General features: G+C 35.7%; 1 protein-coding gene across 1 annotated transcript in view; it reads left to right on the top strand.

Annotated features, from left to right (window-relative positions):
* GRID2 (glutamate ionotropic receptor delta type subunit 2) overlaps window positions 1-20,826 on the top strand; it is a 1,506,291-nt gene that overhangs the window by 1,179,033 nt on the left and 306,432 nt on the right. The window contains 1 exon segment of the mRNA XM_065907436.1: window positions 16,136-16,448. Coding sequence (XP_065763508.1) covers window positions 16,136-16,448 — 313 coding nt within the window.

The following is a 20,826-nucleotide window of genomic DNA, read 5'->3' as shown; positions in this document are numbered from 1 at the left end:
GAAAGGGACTTAAAAGCAAGTGCACCAGGACAGTTCCCTCAGGAAAGCCTTACTTCTGGAGCAGCAGGAGTGAAGAGGGAAGATATGTACTCCTTGAAGTCATGGTAGTGAAGGTAGAAGGCCATGAAAGAGCAAAATTAAGAATTCTGTAGAAACTAAGCAGAAACAATACATGCCACCCACCCACAAAATCCTCCATTAAAAAAGCAGGTTACTGCACGGAGAGAAGGAAGCGCTATTGAGCAAGGAGTCTTGTCTACGAGTTACCCAGGAATAGAAAACTAATCGGACAAGTTCTATTCAAAGCTACTCTAAGAAGAAAAGAAAGTATGTCAATATGTTTTTTAAGTTGGTCAATATTTTCCTTGATAAAGACAACCATAAAGCAAAATAAAATTGTAACATAACACTTCAAACTGAAGTTAATGCCTCAAACAGTCATTTGAAATGTTTTAAAAAGAAAATCTAACAGAATCATAAATTCAAAAGCTAATCACGGAAATCAGTCCTGGGTGTTCATTGGAAGGACTGTTGTTGAAGCTGAAGCTCCAATATTTTGGCCACCTGATGTGAAGAGCTGATTCACTTGAAAAGACCCTGATGTTAAGAAAGATTGAAGGCAGGAGGGGAAGGGGATGACAGAGGATGAGATGGTTGGATGGCATCACTGACTCAATGGACATGAGTTTAGGTAAACTGCAGGAGTTGGTGATGGACAGGGAGGCCTGGCATGCTGCGGCTCATGGGGTTGCAAAGAGTCAGACACGATTGAGCAACTGAACTCAACTGAATCATGGAATTGGCCAAATGACAGAGAAATCCAACAAATCTCAGGGTATATTTTGAAAAACAAAAGACAAAAAGTATAAGACATGAATTACAAATTGCTCAAAGGAGATTAAATTACATTACAGTGAAGAATAATAAAGAAAATCATTAAAATTAAAGAAGCAAAAGGTTCAGAGTGAAAGAAACAAAATGAAAAATAGGCCAAAAATATACCACATATATTTGAAGTCTCTAAAGAAGCGAAACACACAATGATACAATTAATATTTAAATCTATAATCTAAGGTAACTTCTGGAAAATGAAACAAATGTACTTAATATTCCTAGAAAGACTGATTCAGGACAATAAACTCTGAACTATAGCTTAGTAAAAATTATTAAACTTAAAAGACAAAGAAAAAAAATCCTCAAGGCAAAAGGATCAAACTATTTTTAATGGTAAAAAGTTATATCACTATCAGACTTCTCAAGAGCTTCTTCAAGCCAGCACTAGAGAAGCATGATCAAGAATTTTTTTAAGTGCTAGCCAGAGATCCTATATCCATTCACGATCTCCATTATGTCTACAGAGAAAACAGTTTCAAACAAACAGGTGCTAAGAGAAAAGTGGACACATGGGCCCCTCGAAACGAAACTAGCAGAGCATGAGCTTCTTTTGACCAAGAAATAACAGGAGAAACTTAGTAGAATGACTAATCATGATCATTTAGTACATTTAACTGTAAAACTGATGCTAAAACAAGGTTAGAAACATGGATTAAATGATAATATGAAATCATCATATGTTGTAAAAGTGAAATGATGGTTTTATTAAACACTGGAAGAAAAAGAAGAAAAGAAAGGGGAAAATAGAATATCATTATTAACTGTGAGTATAAGTCATCTATTTCATTTAAAACTTAGAGAAAAAAGGTTAAGTGGGAAAGAAAAATGGGGAGTAAAGGCATTATAAAAGGTATAAATATAAAGTTAACCACTATAACAAAAGAACAGACCGTTTCAAAAGCTAAATAAAAACATCAAAAATGCATTACAGAGAAAAACGCAGTAAATATAACAAAATTCAAAAAATAATAAATAACATAAATAATGAAATATTAGTAAATTTTTTGTATATATATCCAATATAACATCGTGATAATATACTGTTTTCTCAAGCAAACATGAAAAATTAACAAAAATCAGTAAGAGATTAGGGCTCATGGAAAACACCATTAAGTTCCATTGAGGAGGATGTATGACAAATAACTTTCTCTGATCCAGATACAGTAAAACTAGAAAAAGACCAATACTTAAAAAATATTTCCATCTGAAATTAACGAAGTCTTCTATTAAACAACTCTTGGAGAGAAAGGAGAAATGCAAATATATATCACCGGCTTTTTTTAAGCAGTGGTGATGAAAACACTACAGGGCATCTCTGGTGGTCCAGTGCTTAAGAATCTACACGCCAACGCAGGGGACACAGGTTTGACCCCTGATCCAGGAAGACCCCACCTGTCTCACAACAACTAAGCGGTTTCGCCACAACTCCTGAAACTCGCATGCCTAGAGCTGGTGCACCACAACAAGAGAAGCCACCGCGATGAGAAGCATGCACATCACAACTAGAGAAAAACTGCATGCAGCTACGAAGACTGAGGGCAGCAAAAATAAATAATTAAATTAATTAAAAATAGATCACTGCTTATCTGAATCTATAAGGAATTATTTATAGTCTTAAAAATCGGTATCAATAAAAATGAAAATAAATATATTTAATTCCATCTTCAAAAGCTAAAAAATTAAAAATAAATACAATTTTTAAAAATACCTAAAGCTTATTCATGTTTATATATGGCAGAAACCAACACACATTGTAAAGCAATTATCCTCCAATTAAAAATAAATTTTTTAAAAAGCTAAAAAAAGTGCAACAAATTTTAACAGAAGATATAAGGAAGATAAAAATAAAAGGAGAAAGTAATAAGGCAAACAAATTTTTAAGCAAATTAAATTAATAAATTAAATCTTGGTTCTTGGAAAATAATCAACAAAAGAGACAGCATATTATCTAAACCAGTCAAGTAAAAGAGAACTTAGACCAATGTATACGAAAGTTATCAAGGAACTATCTCACACAAGAGGACCTTGCCTAGAGTGTTTCACAGGTGAACTCAACCAGTTCTTTAGAGGATAAATCCTTCACTGCTGCTCCAGATCAAGGGAGACTAAGAGACACAACTACTAAATACAAGACTTGATCCTGAACTAAATTGCTAATATGGAACAGTATTGGGACCAATGACAAAGCTGTAATATAGACTGCAGATTAAAGTATGGTATCGATGTTAAATTTCCTCAATTTGATAGTAGTACATAGTTCTGTCTGCAGAATATCACTGTTATTTTTAAAATAATGTATATGGTTGTGCTGTAAAAGAGAGAATAAACAAACTTGAATAGACTAGAATAAATAGAAAAATAATGTTCTTAGATCCAAAGACTGTTAAAATATTATTTTGACCAAATTATGTTATCTTCGAGTTCATTCAGAATTCCAAAGTGACTTTATGAATTTATAAGAGTGATTTAAAATGAATTGGAAGATATATTTACATAGTTTTAGCTTCAAAAATTCTGAAGGTGAAAATAATGGAAAGTAAGAAATTCATGAACTGTAGATATTGACAATATTGACATAAAGATAAAAAAATTAAAATTGTATGAAATTGGGCCAATAGAAAAGAAGTCCCAGAACATGTGTGTGTGTGTGTGATTGTATGAATTAAGCATATGTTGAAAGAGTCATTTCAAATCAGGAAAGAAATTGTACATTCTTCTAGAGCAGTACTGAGAGAGTGGGCTCATTGTTTGGAGGGGTAGTGATTATGTTCACATCACAGAGACTATGGAGACAACCTGCCATCCAACCATCTCATCCTCTGTCACCCTCCTTTCCTTCTGCCCTCAATCTTTCCCAGCATCAGGGTCTTTTCCAATAAGTAAGTTCTTCCCATCAGGTGGCCAAAGTATAGGAGTTTCAGCTTCAATATTAGTACTTCTAAAGAGTATTCAGGGCTGATTTCCTTTAAGATTGACTGGTTTCAGTTCATTACTATCCCAATACTGTCCCATTTTAGCAATTTATTTAGTCCTTACTAGCACTATATATCAGAGAAGGCAATGGCACCCCACTCCAGTACTCTTGCCTGGAGAATCCCATGGATGGAGGAGCCTGCTGGGCTGCAGTCCATGGGGTCGCTAAGAGTCAGACACGACTGAGCGACTTCACTTTCACTTCTCACTTTTATGCATTGGAGAAGGAAATGGCAACCCACTCCAGTGTTCTTGCCTGGAGAATCCCAGGGATGGGGGAGCCTGGTGGGCTGCCATCTATGGGCTCGCACAGAGTCGGACACGACTGAGCAACTTCACTTTCACTTTCACTCTTCACTTTCTTGCACTGGAGAAGGAAATGGCAACCCACTCCACTGTTCTTGCCTGGAGAATCCCAGGAACAGCGGAGCCTGGTGGGCTGCCGTCTCTGGGGTCGCACAGAGTCGGATACGACTGAAGCGACTTAGCAGCAGCAGCAGCAGCAGTATATGATGGTTTCCCTGGTGGATCAGATGGTAAAGAACCCACCTGCAGTACAGGAGACCTGGGTTCAATCCCTGGGTCGGGAAGATCGCCTGGAGAAGGGAATGGCAACCCACTCCAGTATTCTTGCCTGGAGAATCCCATGGACAGAGAAGCATGGCAGGCTACAATCCATAGGGTTGCAAAGGGTTGAACATAACTGAAGCAACTTAGCACACACACAAGCACTGTATTGATGTTAAATAGCTAATATAATATAGCTAGTATAGCTAATATAGCTACTACTGTATAGATGTTAAATATTAGTAGCTATAGTGTAGTAACAAAATATTCTTAGTACTTGTCTTAATTAGATTATTAGTTCCCTTATCATGCTCCAAGTTATAATCAAATTAATACCATTCTTAATATTATTCAGGAATAAAAAAGAATGAAACTATTCCATTTGCAGCAATATGGATGGACCTAGAGAATATCATGCTTAGTGAAGTAAGTCAGACAGAGAAAAACAAATACTGTATGACATCACTTATATGTAGAATCTAAAATATTAAACAAGTTAATGTATACAGCAAATAGAAACAGACAGATATACAAAATATACTAGTTGTTACAGTAGAGACAGGGAAGAAGGGAAGAGCAAGATAGGGGTATCAGATTAAGAAATAGAAAGTAGTATGATAAAATAGATAAGCAACAAGGATAATCTGTATAGCACAGAGAATTATAGTTGTTATTTTGTAATAACTTTTAATGGAGTATAATCTATAAAAATAATCACTATGCTGTACACCTAAAACTAATATAATGTTGTAAATCAATGTACTTCAAAAAAAAAATCTTTCTTTCAATGAGCTTGCAAATACTCTGCATAGAAGTGTGGATGTTGTTCAGTCAAAAGTCGTGTCCAACTCTGTGACTCCATGACTGCAACAGGCCATGCCTCTCTGTCCCTCACCACTCCCGGAGTTTGCCCAAGTTCATGTCTATTGCATCAGTGATGCCATCCAACTATCTCATCCTATGTTACCCTCTTCTCCTTCTGCCTTCAATCTTTTCCAGCATCAGGGTCTTTTCGAATGAGTCAGATGTTCGCATCAGGTGGCGAAAATATTGGATCTTCAGCTTCAGCATCAGTCCTTCCAATAAGTATTCAGGGTTGATTTCCTTCAGGATTGCCTGGTTTGATCTCCTTGCTGTTCAAGCATAGAAGTGTAAAAGTAAATATATAAAAACATTAAGGGAGTTACAGTACCAATCATCCTATTGGGATTTGACTGTTTTCTTTATAATTTTTTGTTCTTTAAAAATTCTCCAGAATTTTTAAGTATAATCTTAATTTCTTAAGATTTCTTAAGATTATAATCTTAAAGAATGAAAGTTACTTTAATGACAACCTCATTGGTTTTGCCTGGATATTTATTCACTTCCAGTGGAATATTTGAAAAGCAATGGATATTGTACTATGTTTTTATTAATATGACTGAAACTGACATATTAATATATAACAATGACATGTGAAAAACATATTTGTTTCTTTCAAAGAAATACATAAAATCTTAACATTGAGAAAATTAATCATTTGTGATTACTCTGACAATTTGATTGGTTTTTTCTCCCAGTACTTATGTTTTGTTTTTTTGTAAGGGCAGTAACAACTGACATATTGTATTTTCTAAGAAAGACCGGTTGAAACTTTAAGGTCTTTAATGTAAGGTCTTTAGAACAAGAATGTTTATATTCCCATATTAGCAGAAAATGACCATAATATAAGGTCTCAATAAGTGATTTTTAGAATTAAAATTTCAAAGTTGGAAAGGCTCTATATTACCAATTCAATCTATTCTTTATACAGATGAGTAATCTAAAATGATTTAGGTTTGCCTGCTTGCCAAAAGTCATGTCATATATCATTAAGTAAAGGTTAAGACTTGAATACATTCTTTCTTTCTTCTCTGCCACCTTTCCCTCCCCTTCTTCCCTCCCTCCCCAACCCTTCTTTTCATCCTCTCTAGCATTTCTTCAATGCCTGTTTTCTCCCAAGCAAACCTGAAATTTTTACATTAAAATATTATTTCAAGATCAAAGAATAAAAAACAATGTTTAAGAAAACTGTCAAGAAATTTTTTAAAGTCTGTGAATGGTTCATTCTTGTGGAGAGTAGGAGAACAAATGTACGATTTAAGAAGTTGAATAGGCAGGATAGACCTAGTGGCTTATTAAATATGTGCTAAAGCTCTTCAATAATGATTTTTCCTCCACTTTGTGCAAAAAAGTTTTTAAGGTGAAAATGAGAGAATAGGCGGAAGGACTTCCCAGATGGTTCAGTGGTTCAGACTCTATACTTCCAAAGCAGAGTGCAGGTTTGATCCCTGGTTAAGAACTAAGATCCTACATGCCATGCAGGGCAGCAAAAAAAAAAGAAGAAGAACAATGATAGTGGAAAATACTTAAAAGAATTGAAGGCACCTTTCAATTCAGTTCAGTTCAGTTGCTCAGTTGTGTCCAGCTCCTTGCAACCCCATGGACTGCATCACGCCAAACTTCCCTGTCCATCACCAACTCCTGGAGTTTCCTCAAACTCATGTCCATTGAGTCGATGATGCCATTCAACCATTTCATTCTCTGTTGTCCACTTCTCCTCCCACCTTCAATCTTCCCCAGCATCAGGGTTTTTTCCAATGAGTCAGTTCCTTGCATCAGGTGGCCAAAGTATTGCAGTTTCAGCTTCAGCATCAGTCCTTCCAATGAATATTCGGGACTGATTTCCTTTAGGATGGACTGGTTGGATCTCCTTGTAGTCCAAGAGTCTTTCATGAGACACCTTTAATGAGTTCAAATTTCCAAGTCTATATGAATGATATCCTAAGGGAATAAATGCATTTCCTGAGGTGATATATGAGTTACTATAGATAATATGTGCAAAACAAGAAAAAGAGAGTTGTTATATCATTTGGGATTAACATATTCAAAATTAGAAAAGAAAATTCATTCTCACAAAGCAATGAATTTGATTTTATTTTCTGATAAATTTATGGAATGGATTATTAATCAGATGTGTTACAGGTGGCAATGAAGTAAGCAGTTCATTTTCTTTTTTGATGGCATTAGCTATTCATAAGATGAATATGATTGCTCATATATTTTGAGTTCAATAATGCCTTTTACAAAGCATTTAAAAATTATATAGGGAAAATTGACTGGATGACAATATAGTAAAAATACTTGTGGATGACTAAAAACATCATATCTGAAGTGTTAACTAATGAACTATTGTCAAAGTGGGTAGCACTGTAGAGGTAAGTTTCAATACTTTGAATTTGCCTACGCACTCTTTATAAGTATTTTACTAGTCATGTGAATAAAGAAGTAAAGGCCTGCTTCTCAAACTTCCAAATGAGGCAAAATGAGCAGGAAAAGGTGATGTATTGTTGATAGTAAAGATTCAAAATGTTTTAGATAGATGTGAAGATCAAAAGAACCAAAGAATGAAATTGGTGAAAGACAAATATAAAATTCAACATGGATCACACCCTTGTAGTGGTAAGTGGCTTGTGTAACTCAGTGCAGTTATGAGGCATGCCATGCAGGGGCACCCAAGATGAATGGGTCATAGTGGAGAGTTCTGACAAAAGGAGGTCCACTGGAGGAGAGAATGGCAAACCACTTCAATATTTTGCCTCAAGAACCCCATAAATTATGTAAAATTCAATATTTTGCTTCAAAATCAATTGCACAGGATTTCTGAGGACTTCTGTATCAGCAGTATTTTGTTTTTAAATATTTTATAATTTTAAGATCAGTAATTTTTATTTGATCCCAAGTATAGTCTAAGTCCATCTTTGCATGAAAAGCATCCTTGGTGTCTCTAAGTTTCTTGAAAAGATCTCTAGTCTTCCCTCTTCTGTTGTTTTCCTCTATTTCTTTTTGCATTGATCTCTAAGGAAGGCTTTCTTATCTCTCCTTGCTGTTCTTTGGAATTCTGCATTCATATGGGAATATCTTCCCTTTTATCCTTTGCCTTTCACTTCTCTTCTTTTCATAGCTGTTTGTAAGACCTCCTCACACAACAGTTTTACCCTTTTGCATTTCTTTTTCTTGGTTATGGTTTGGTCCCTGCCTCCTATACAATGTCATGAACCTCCATCCATAATTCCTCAGGCACTCTGTCTATCATATCTAATCCCTTGAATCGATTTCTCACTTCCACTGTATAGTCTTAAGGGATTTGATTTAGGTTATACCTGAATGGTCTAGTGGTTTTCCCTACACTTTCATATTAAGTCTGAATTTGGCAATAAGGAGTTCATAATCTGAGCCACAGTCAACCCCCAGTCTTGTTTTTGCTGACTGTGTAGAGCTTCTCCATCTTTGGCTTCAAAGACTATAATCAAACTGATTTTGATATTGATCAACTGGTGATGTCCATGTGTAGAGACTTCTCTTGTGTTGTTGAAAGAGGGTGTTCGCTTGGCAAAACTCTGTTAGCCTTTGACCTGCTTCATTCTGTATGCCAAATTTTCCCGTTACTTCAGGTACTTCTTGACTTCTTATTTTTGCATTCCAGTCCTCTATAATGAAAAGGACATCTTTTTTGGGTGTTAGTTCTAGAAGGTCTTGGAGGTGTTCAAGGAACTGTTCAACTTCAGCTTCTTCAGCATTACTGATCGGGGAAGAGACTTGGTTTACTGTAATATTGAATGGTTTGCCTTGGAAATGAACAGATTATTCTGTTGTTTCTGAGATTTCATCCAAGTACTGCATTTTGGACTCTTTTGTTGACTATGATGGCTGCTCCATTTCTTCTAACGGATTCTTACCCACAGTAGTAGATATAATGGTCATGAAATAATGGGCACAATAAAGGACAGAAATGGTATGTACCTAACAGAAGCAGAAGATATTAAGAAGAGGTGGTAAGAATACACAGAAGAACTATACAAAAAAGATCTTCATGACCCAGATAATCATGATGGTGTGACGACACACTTAGAGCCAGACATCCTGGAATGCGAAGTCAAGTGGGCCTTAGGAATCATCACTACGAACAAAGATAGTGGAGGTGATGGAATTCCAGTTGAACTGTTGAAAATCCTAAAAGATGATGCTGTGAATGTGCTACACTCAATATGCCAGCAAATTTGGAACTCTGCAGTGGCCACAGGACTGGAAAAGGTCAGTTTTCATTCCAATCCCAAAGAAAAGCAATGCCAAACAATGCTCAAAGTACCACATCAATGCACTTATCTCACACGCTAGCAAAGTAATGCTCAAAATTCTCCAAGCCAGGCTTCAACAGGACGTGAAGTGTGAACTTCCAGATGTTCAAGTTGGTTTTAGAAAAGGCAGAAGAACAAGAGATCAAATTGCCAACATGCATTGGATCATTGAAAAAGCAAGAGAGTTCCAGAAAACATCTACTTTTGCTTTACTGACTATGCCAAAGCCTTTGACTGTATGGATCACAACAAACTGTGAAAAATTCTTCAAGAGATGGGAAAAGCAGACCACCTGACCTGCCTCCTGAGAAATCTGTATGCAGGTCAAGAAGCAACAGTTAGAACTGGACATGGAACAACAGACTGGTTCGAAATAAGGAAAGGAGTAGGTCAAGGCTGTATATTGTCACCCTGCTTATTTAACTTATATGCAGAGTACATCATGACAAATGCTGCTGGACTGGATGAAGCTCAAGCTGGAATCAAGATTTCTGGGAGAAATACCAATAAACTCGGATATGCAGATGACACCACCCTTATGACAGAAAGCAAAGAAGAACTAAAGAGCCTCTTGATGAAAGTGAAAGAGGAGAGTGAAAAAGTTGAATTAAAACTCAACATTCAGAAAACTAGCTTCATGACATCTGGTCCCATCACTTCATGGGAAATAGATGGGGAAACAGTGGAAACAATGACAGGCTTATTTTCTTGGGCTCCATAATCACTTGTAGATGGTGACTGCAGCCATGAAATTAAAAGCCGCTTGCTCCTTGGAAGAAAAGTTATGACCAACCTAGATAGCTTATTAAAAAGCAGAGACATTACTTTGCCAAGAAAGGTCCATCTAGTCAAAGCTATGGTTTTTTCCAGTGGTCATATATGGATGTGAGAGTTGGACTATAAAGAAAGCTGAGTGCCGAAGAATTGATGCTTTTGCACTGTGGTGTTGGACAAGACTCTTGAAAGTCCCTTGGACTGGAAGGAGATCCAACCAGTCCATCCTAAAGGAAATCAGTACTGAATATTCATTGGAAGGACTGATGCTGAAGCTGAATCTCCAATACTTTGGTCACGTGATGTGAAGAACTGACTCATTTGAAAAGACCCTGATGACGGGAAAGATTGAAGGCAGGAGGAGAAGGGGACAACAGAGAATGAAACGGTTGGATGGCATCACCGACTCAATGGACATGAGTTTGAGCAAACTCCGGGAGTTGGTGATGGACAGAGGCCTGGTGTGCTGCAGTCCATGGTGTCCCAAAGAGTTGAGCATGACTAAATGACTGAACTGAACTTAGGATAAGTCAGTGTTATAATTCACCAAGTAAAAAATGATTCAGTCTCCAGTGTTGTTTCAAAAAACTATATTATTCATACCAGTTGAGGAGACAATGATAAATTAGATTATATTCACAGGAACATACCCAGTATTTTGAGGGATATGGAAATCATATCTTGAGAAGAGTGATTGAAGAAAAAAATTATTTTTATTTTAAAGTAACTTTTCTAAGTAGAGAATAAGCTAGTATTCTCTAAGTATTTGAACAATTGTCATAGAGGGAGATCTATTTAGATTTATAATGTGATGTATCAGAAACATACTTAATAGAGGATACAGAGAAGTATATATCAGTTCATAATAAAATCAATACGTTATATTAATTAGAATATTTCAAATGTAAATTTTTCATCTTTGTAATTGGGCTTGTTAGAATATTAAATAATATAATGTATGTGGAGCATGTAACATGGCACTAGATATATAGTAAACATTAAATAAATGTATAGCTATTGGTATTAGTAATATAATGTTCTCAGCATTATGTTCAAGCATAAATTACATGACTGTTTTTTGGATATGCTCATTTATTTCAAATTAAACTTAGAGTAAATGTGTTTCAATACTTTGAGTGTAAGTTTCTGAAAGTCAGTGATCCTATAGCTTATTAGGCACGTCCCTTGTATTATCCAGGGCTTTGTAGGTGGCTCAGACAGTAGAGAATCTGCCTGCAATGTGGAAGACCTGGGTTCGATCCCTGGGTTGGGAAGATCCCTTGGAGAAGGGAATGGCTACCCACTCCAGTTTTCTTGGAATTTCTGGAGAAGTCCATGGACAGAGAAGCCTGGCAGGCTACAGTTCATGTGGTCGCAAAGAGTCAGACATGACTGAGCAACTAGCTCTTTTACTTCACTTTCATTGTATTATCCATCCATCTCTTTATATGACTAGAAGAATGCAAATCTTCTATCTCTTGTCAAGGTAAATACTACAACTATGTAATTAGAACAGTTGAAAAATATTTATATTCTACAATAGTTTTAGTGCTAGATCTTATCAAAATTCAAATAAGCACTTTTACATTAAACACTTGACATATAATAATAGTTTGTAATATATTGAACCGGCCCTAGTAGACTCTACCTTAGCTAATGGTAAATACCATAAACATAAGTATATTGATAAAGCAAGAACCTGATTTTAATTATTGAAATAATTAAGATATAAATCTTCTATAACTTCTATAAAATAGTACATTCTTATATTACCATTTTATTTTTATTCTGTAAAATCCCCTCTTTGTCAGTTATGCTGAGAAATAGAAAACTTATAAGAATTGGTTAATGCAAATCTAATAAATGTTCCACCTTCCTTCATATATGAAGCAAGAATTTATTGATGATGAATCTATGCCAGATAAGTGTGCTGGATACAAGAATATGCCAATTTTTTGTATTAAAGTGACAGTCCCTGACTTCACAGGAATTTTGGTCTAATAGAAAATGTCATTGGTCAAAAATCATACAAATATGGGTAAAATTACAACTGGTATAACTCTAGGAAAGTGGATACTCCTTCTGAGAGTGTAAAGAACAGAATTATTATTCTAGTCTAGTCAAAGCAGCCCACGGATAGCTTCACTGTGGAAGTGATAATTGAGCTGATTTATGAATATGAAAAAGAGTTCACTCGAAGTTTCAGAAGGATCAATTCAGACAGTATAATCAGCATGTAAGAAGATCATGTCTCACAAAGAAGTGCTGGAAAGAAAAATGGTCCAGTAGGAATATGTTGAGGTAGATGGAGGATAGTCTATCCAAAGATGTATAGACTTTGTTAAAGATTTTAATCTCCTTTCTTAAAAGCAGTACAAATCCACAGAAAACCTTTAAACTGTGGTAGGAAACAGGATGAGATTTGCTCAACAGAAAGACTGCCAAGATTTAAGACTTATGTGAAAAGATATTCAGTGAAGCAGGGAACATTGGAAGAGGACTGATTTGAGTTGAATACCTGTGTTGTGGTCTTGGCCACATTAAATTTGAAGTGTTTTGGAGACATCTAATAGAAATATCAATGATGTAATTACATAAATCAGTCTAGACTCCAGAGCTCAGCTCTAAATCTAGAAGTATAAATTTGTGAATCATGTGTGTAGATGGGGATCAATGGGGGTATTGGATATGAATGGGCTTGCAGAGGCAGAGGATCTCAAATAAGAAAAGGGCCCAAGTCCAGGGGATTGCCAATGTCAAACTGGCGAGAAATGGATGTTTAAGCCTCTGAAATGGAAAGGAATGGTTGTTAAGTTTATTGATAGAGAGTTGGCATTAAATAGGACAGTTTCTTCATAGCACATAAAATGAATCAGATAGGCTGGATGTGCGATATAGATTGAGAAATAGAAATAAGTATGAATTTTAATTCAGTATCTTCTGTGTCCTCTGTAAAATAGCAGTGGAGGTCATCTTCTGAGAGAGGGACTGAGAAAATTAAATATTTTATGAGGCTAAAGATATGAAAAGTCATTGTAGAATCTGAACTAGTGAGTTGAAATACACATACATACATGCATGCATAGATACATAAAGACATAGACAAATGATAGACAAAGAGGGGACGAAAGAAAGGCATGCTTGTTGGAGTATTTTTGGTTATTTGGACCTTTTCAAGAAGTTTTAGGACCATCCTTCTGAGTCAGTGGTTCTTGCTTTTTCCTTCGCTCCAGTACAGCTTCTTTATTAGAAGTATAGAAGATCACATACTAATAACAGGCACAATGGTCTGCTATATTACTGATTCACGAGTCTGGAGTGAGGCACTTCCTCAGGAAGTTGTATACAAATCTCAGAGACAGAAAAATCTGTATGTTTTTGGGTGTGTGTTGTGTTTGAAAATGCATTTGTGCAGTTTAAAAGCCCATTTTATGATTCTAATATCCTCTCCGCAGGGTGACTGGGAATTTCTCCTTGAGCACAGAATAACCAAGTGTTGACAGTAGACTAGAATTTAGGAAGCTCTTCATAGAAACAGGAAGAGCAATTATTATTTTTAATAAATATTTTAGCACATGCAAAATAATCAGTTCACTTCTCCAAAAGAAAACAGTAACACAACACAGTGTTCCCCAGACATTTTTATTACATTACAGAAATTTGCCGTGTGATACGTGCAAGTATCTATTATTAAAAATCAGTATAGTGATTATTCTGATTCATAATCATTAAATGTAAAACATCTAGTTATTTATCAGTGAAATATTTGTGAACATTTACAAATATTTAATCTATTAAATATTAAAGTTTTCAGCAAATTCCTCCTTAGTTGGAAATTTTTTTTTACTTTGACTCATAAAGTGCTTTGAGTCCCTAGTGCATCAATTCGTAAATTACTGATCCACAGTACTTTAATAGCCTGAAAAAGGAAATGTGTTTTTTGAGAGTTTAATTGAATCATGAGGAGTTACTTATTCACCACTGAGGTTGGGATATGTGAGTCAGCTCACGATAGTCATACTAAAGACAGTTATATTTATTTCACAAACAGGTAAACTGAAGCTTAGAAAAAATAGGACTAAAGTACTAAGGATCCAGATTACATTTCTTTCAGAAAAAACCCGATTCCTAGTAACTAAACAATGCAAAATAAATACATGAGCTTGACAGCAATAACTATTTCTCTGAAAATTCATTTCCATATAGTGTTACTAAGTTTAATGCTTCTCAGTTAATAAGCCTAAATTCACAGTAGTTAATGATAATCTAGCCTTGTTGCAGTATAAATAGTAAAATTAAGAAAAGCAAAGTTTCAAGCTCTTTTAAAGTAAAAATTTTCCTAAAACTAGTTATCCTAATTACCTACAATATGAGCCATTTGGCAAATGAATGATTTCTTGCAGTATGGTAAAATGATTATAAGCACAGGCTTTGCAGTAAGAAAAACATAGCTTTAATATTTGGCTTCTGAAAACTTCGTAGCTGTGAGGACTGAAATAAGTTACTTAAACTCTTGAAGTTTTAGTTTCTTCATCTATGAAATGGAGAAGAAAACATGTAATTCATAACTCATTGTAAGGATTAAATGAGAAAAGTTTTTCTGATACTTACCACAGGGCCTAGCACCAAAATATATGGGTGAGCTGATACACACACACACACACACACACACACACACACACACACACACACACAGAGCTTAATTTTAGGTAGAGTATCTTTGTAGCTGTTATTATTTCAGAAGCTAGATGTATCTGAGTTGGTTTAGCATTCCACTAGCCATGTTACTTTTCATGTCTTTTTTCCTCCAAAAGCATTAAAACCACTTTCTGTATTCTTTCATTAAACAAAAAGAACAGTGGAAATGTTCAATAACTTACTATTGTTTGTGTTTGTCTGAAAGAAGTTTTCTGCAAGTTTAGTCACAGCTATAGATCATTATTTCAAACAACATGCATCGTTTAGATATTTAAATATTTTTTACATCATAGAATTTAAATGTGAAGTCATTTGTTCTGTGCTTTCACTACAATTCCATGTGCCTTGTTATATAAGCAAAATAGCATATGCTATGATTTTGAGTGCTAAATACTGAGGATCTAAGGCACACTCTGAGAAGAATAGTTATTGCTCCAAGAAGAGTATCTGTCTCCTTAATCTTTAATTGTTTACTAAAATGTTTCTGAGGTTTAAAAAATAAAATTATGGTAGAAACTTCTCGTGTATGATGCTATAGCTTAGTGCCATAAAAGCTCTAATAACTCTAATGTATGTAGAACCTAATAATATAAATTTTGATGCAGAGAAGTCTAAACCAAGGGTGAAATGCCATGTTGAATGTTTTTAATAACCTAATAATTTACACAGTAATAATATATTGAATTTCTTGGAAATATTTCCTCAGGAAGAATTATTTAGAAAAAGTTTTATCTTTGCTATTGTGTTAATGATGGCTTTGATAAAGTTACCCAAGGAAAAAAGACAGTTTCCTTCAGGAGTTACTTGTGTCTGAAATATTCACTGATTTCACATGCACTGATAATATGAACAAGGTACTTTGTCTAACTCTCCTGAGCTAAGATTTGCAGTAGGAAATGCAAAATTCACATATGGCTATTCTCTAAGAAGTCTCTGCTATGCTTTTCAGTTTTTATAAAAAGGCTTAAGATTTGCCTGAGGCATCTATTTTTTTCCCTCAAGACAAGCTACAGTGCCACAAATAAAGATGTTTTTCACACTGCTAACATATTCCTTTCTCTTCCATTTCTCAGAGAGCCGACATAGGAATTTCTGCTTTAACCATCACCCCAGACCGTGAGAATGTGGTGGACTTCACCACGCGTTACATGGACTACTCAGTGGGAGTCCTCCTTCGAAGGGCTGAAAAGACAGTGGATATGTTTGCTTGTCTTGCACCATTCGATCTCTCACTATGGGCTTGCATTGCTGGCACAGTCCTTCTGGTGGGTCTGCTGGTCTACCTCTTGAATTGGCTTAATCCTCCACGATTACAAATGGGTTCAATGACTTCTACTACTCTCTACAACTCCATGTGGTTTGTGTATGGATCCTTTGTACAACAAGGTAAGGATAAAAAATATGGTATAGTATAAAAAAGAAGTGTGTTGTTTCATATGCCATGAATTCAGTTAGGAAGGTTCTGTATCTTGACATCAATAAATTGCCTAAAAGGTCTTCAGAGAAACACTCAGAAAAGAACATATTCTACTATTTCCTAGTGGGCCTCAAACACCAGATTTCCAGGAAAAAAAATGGTACAGCACCTTTTGATGTAAATTCAATTTCATCAACAAAGACAAAGATAAATGTCAGATGTCAGGTTCATAAGAAACTCAAGATGAGATTTTCCCAAACTCTGAAATTCTGAGAAATAGTCTTACTGGGATGAAAATACTTAGTACGAGCAGATATTGCTTAATTATTTACATATGTAAGAGATGTTGAGACTTGCTTTTTGTTGAAAGAAATCATTTCGTGTATTAAAAATATTTATTGGCAGTTGAAAGCCCTCAAGATTCCAATAAGAAATTTTATGCTATATCTTTCACTTTAATACATATTCTTTACCGGTTATTTAACTGAAATTTCACTGTATTCTACAGAAGGTCTTTGCTGTGTTGTTTGATAGTCAATCTGCCTACTCTTTAAACTTGTCTATGTAATTACTTGACTCTGTTTCAGAATTGGACAATGCTTATTAAATCCCTTATTTGAGACTACTGCCATCATAGAAAACAAAATAATAAAATACTTAGGGAATTATTAGTTTATTGCAAACGTGTTATATCTATTGAAGAAGAGACATAGGTGTCACAGTGGAGACACATGATGCTTTTGCCTTAATATTTATTAATACGACTCTCAATAGCATCTTATTTTTTAAATACACTTGCTATTGGATCTTCCATTAAATTTCATCCTTTCTGTTCTCATTTGACTAATTATGTTTTGTCTAGACTTTTAATCTCTCTTAAAATCTGCCCCTTAACCATGCTTTTCCCCACTACCTTTCTGTATCTTCATATATTTATCACAGAAAGTTTTGGTCCATTACGTAACCACTAATCTAGTAGATATTTGCATCCGTGCATGCTCGGTAATGTGCAACTCTTTCTGACTCCATGGACTGTATATAACCTGCCAAACTTCTCTCTCCATGGGATTTCTCAGGCATGAATCCTGGAGAGGGTTGCCATTTCCTTCTCCAGGGGATTTTCCCATACCAGGGATTGAACCTGCATCTCTTGTGTCTCCTGCATTGGCAGGCAGATTCTTTACCACTAGTGCCACCTAGGAAGTCCATGGAGTAGACATTTAATCCACACCTTTTATTTAATAAAACTTTGCTAGGCACTGAGTATACAGTTGTGAACAAAAGAGTCTTTGCCATCATTGATCTACAAGTCCTTTGGGACACAAACATGTAAAACCCACATGTGGTAAAGATCAGCACAGACTATTATGAGATCATAGAGGTAGGGAGGCTACATATGTCTTAATGTGGCAAAGAAGGCTTTTTGAGTTAATACTGTATGAACAGACATAATTAACTATGCGAAGGGCTTATTGGAGAAGCGGATGGAGGAAGGGTACATAGATGGTAGGACAGAATTGAAGATTAAGAAGTGAGAGAGAAAGTGCAGTAAACATTGCAGGATATAACCGATAAACCTAAGACTGAAGATATATTTGTTAATACGAGGAATTTGAATTTGATCTTCAGGGAAATTATCAGCAGTTAAAAAACATTAAACAGGAGAATACATGTTTAAATTTTAACTATAGAAATATTCTGATCATCAAATGGAGAAAATTGAAAAAGAACAATGTGGAAAGGGAGAAAAATTATCTGAGTATTGTAATAACTTAAGAGGCAGTGTGATTTGCACAAAGGAAAGATGGCATCAGGAATAAAGAGAAGGGTATTGTTGAATTGGAGTCAATAGAACATGATAAATTATACAGTGGCATGGGGATTGATATCGAAGGACACAACGGAGGTGAAATTTTATACTAGGTTTCTGGATTGGGAAGTTAGATGTATTGGATGTTGATGTCATTTCTGGGGAAAAAAAATTAGGGAGAGCAGGTGTGATAGGGAAGATAATACATGCATTTTGGTCCCTTTGAGTTATGGTATCTGTGAAATATCCAGGGGTATATTTCTAATGCTTGTTAGTGGTTTGATATATTTGTCAGAAGCACAGAAAAGGCATCTGGGCTGGATTATATTTTGGCGATATTGAATTATATTGGATTATATTGAGGCGATATTGGCATATAGGAGATAATTGAAGCCAAGAAAGTGAATTATATCATACAGAGTAGTTGTTCTCAACTGCTTACTCCTGACTGAGAACCACTACCCAGAAAAGGCCTAGGACAGAGCCCTGTGGAAATGAATGGGTAGAGGAGATTTCGGTGATAAATTATAAAAAATGACAAGAAAGAAGCAAGTACCACATATACCATCTAGTTGTACACACACAAAGTAAAGATAATATTTGAATATGGAAGGTTTGGTTGACAGAGTTAAACATTTCAATGAGTTGATTAAAATTAATACTTGAAAGGTGTTCATTGGATTTCATGATAACCTTTTTATTGGTAGTCTTCCAGTGACTCTAACTGTGTAATAAATTAATTTAAAACCTATCAATTTTGTGCATCACAGATTCAGACAAACATGGTGAGGGTGGTTTGTCTTCGCTCAATAATCTCTGAACTCCCGCTAGACAGCCCAAAGTTTGCAAGCTAAACTCATCTGAAGGCTTGTTCATTCTACTCACATGTCTGGTAGTTAATGCTAGCTGAGAGCTATTTTCCTCTGTGGCCTTTCTCTATAGGGTAATTTGGCTTTCTCACAGCATGATGGTTGATTTCTCCATAGAGAGCATCCTCAAAATAGAGAAAAGAGTCAATGAAACAGAAGAATTCTGTAGTCCAGGTTGGGGATTACAAATTTGTATGATGGTGTGAGCTTCTCTTGCAGGAAACACTCTGTATGTGCCACCTCATTGCTTTGTAATAAATGGCTTTAAAATGTGAACTTCTTAGATGCAATAATTTACACGGTATCACATGAGTGTTTACTAAATAAAAAACAAAAACTTAGGCTCAACTATGAATAGTTAGGTGCATGAAAAAAAGGGTAACAAAGCAAATTACTTTAGATTATTGCCAAGACTGTGGTTGAAATCATAGATTCTAGGGTACATGGAGAAATAAAAAAAAATACAAGGACTAATGATGAGTCCAATAGTGAGTAAGACCAGAAGGTAATAGAGTAGTAGTAGGAGAGAGTACAGTTCTCAATGAGGCCAAAGAACAATAGTGGAAACATTAGTGTGAGCGTCCAAAGTTTGTATTTACCAAATGGGACATGTGGATGTGGATTCCTGAGGAGGTAGTATACAAAAAAGATCTTAATGACCCAGATAACGATGAAGGTATGATCACTCACCTAGTGCCAGACCTCCAAAGTCAAGTGGGCCTTAGGTAGCATCACTATGAACAAAGCTATCAGAGGTGCTGGAATTCCAGCTGAGCAATTTAAATCTTAAAAGATGATGCTGTTAAAGTGCTGCACTCAATATGCCAGCAAATTTGGAAAACTCAGCAGTGGCCACAGGACTGGAAATGTCAGTTTCCATTCCAGTCCCATAAAAGGCAATGCCAAAGAATGTTCAAAACTACCTCACAATTGCTACATCTCACATGCTAGCAAAGTAATGCTCAAAATTCTCTAAGCTAGGCTTCAACAGTACGTGAGCCAGGAACTTCCAGATGTTCAAACTGTATTTAGAAAAGGCAGAGGAACCAGAGATCAAATTGTCAACATTTGTTGGATCATCCAAAAAGCAAGAGAGTTCCAGAAAAACATCTACTTCTGTTTTATTGACTATGCCAAAGCCTTTGACTGTGTGGATCACAACAAACTGTGGAAAATTCTAAAAGAGATGGGAATACCAGACCACCTGACCTGCTTCTTGAGAAATCTGTATGCAGGTCAGGAAGCAACAGTTAGAACTGGACATGAAAGAACAGACTGGTTCCAAATAGGGAAAGGAGTACATAAAGGCTGTATATTGTCACCTTGTTTTTTTAAACTTATATGCAGAGTACATCATTTGAAATACCAGATGGATGAAGCACAAGGTGGAATCAAGATTTCGGGGAGAAATACCAATAACCTCAGATATGCAGATGACACCACCCTTAAGGCAGAAAGCAAAGAGGAACTGAAGAGCTCCTGATGAAAGTGAAAGAGGAGAGTGAAAAATCTAGTTTAAAACTCAGCATTCAAAAAACAAAGATCATGGCATTTGGTCCCATCACTTCATGGCAAATAGATGGGGAAACAATGGAAACAGTGACAGACTTCATTTTGGGGGGCTCCAAAATTGCTGCAGATGGTGACTGCATCCATGAAATTAAAAGA

This window comes from Muntiacus reevesi, chromosome 16 (genome assembly GCF_963930625.1).
Source record: "Muntiacus reevesi chromosome 16, mMunRee1.1, whole genome shotgun sequence".
Classification (NCBI taxonomy): domain Eukaryota; kingdom Metazoa; phylum Chordata; class Mammalia; order Artiodactyla; family Cervidae; genus Muntiacus; species Muntiacus reevesi.
This window is presented reverse-complemented; position numbering and strand designations above follow the sequence as displayed.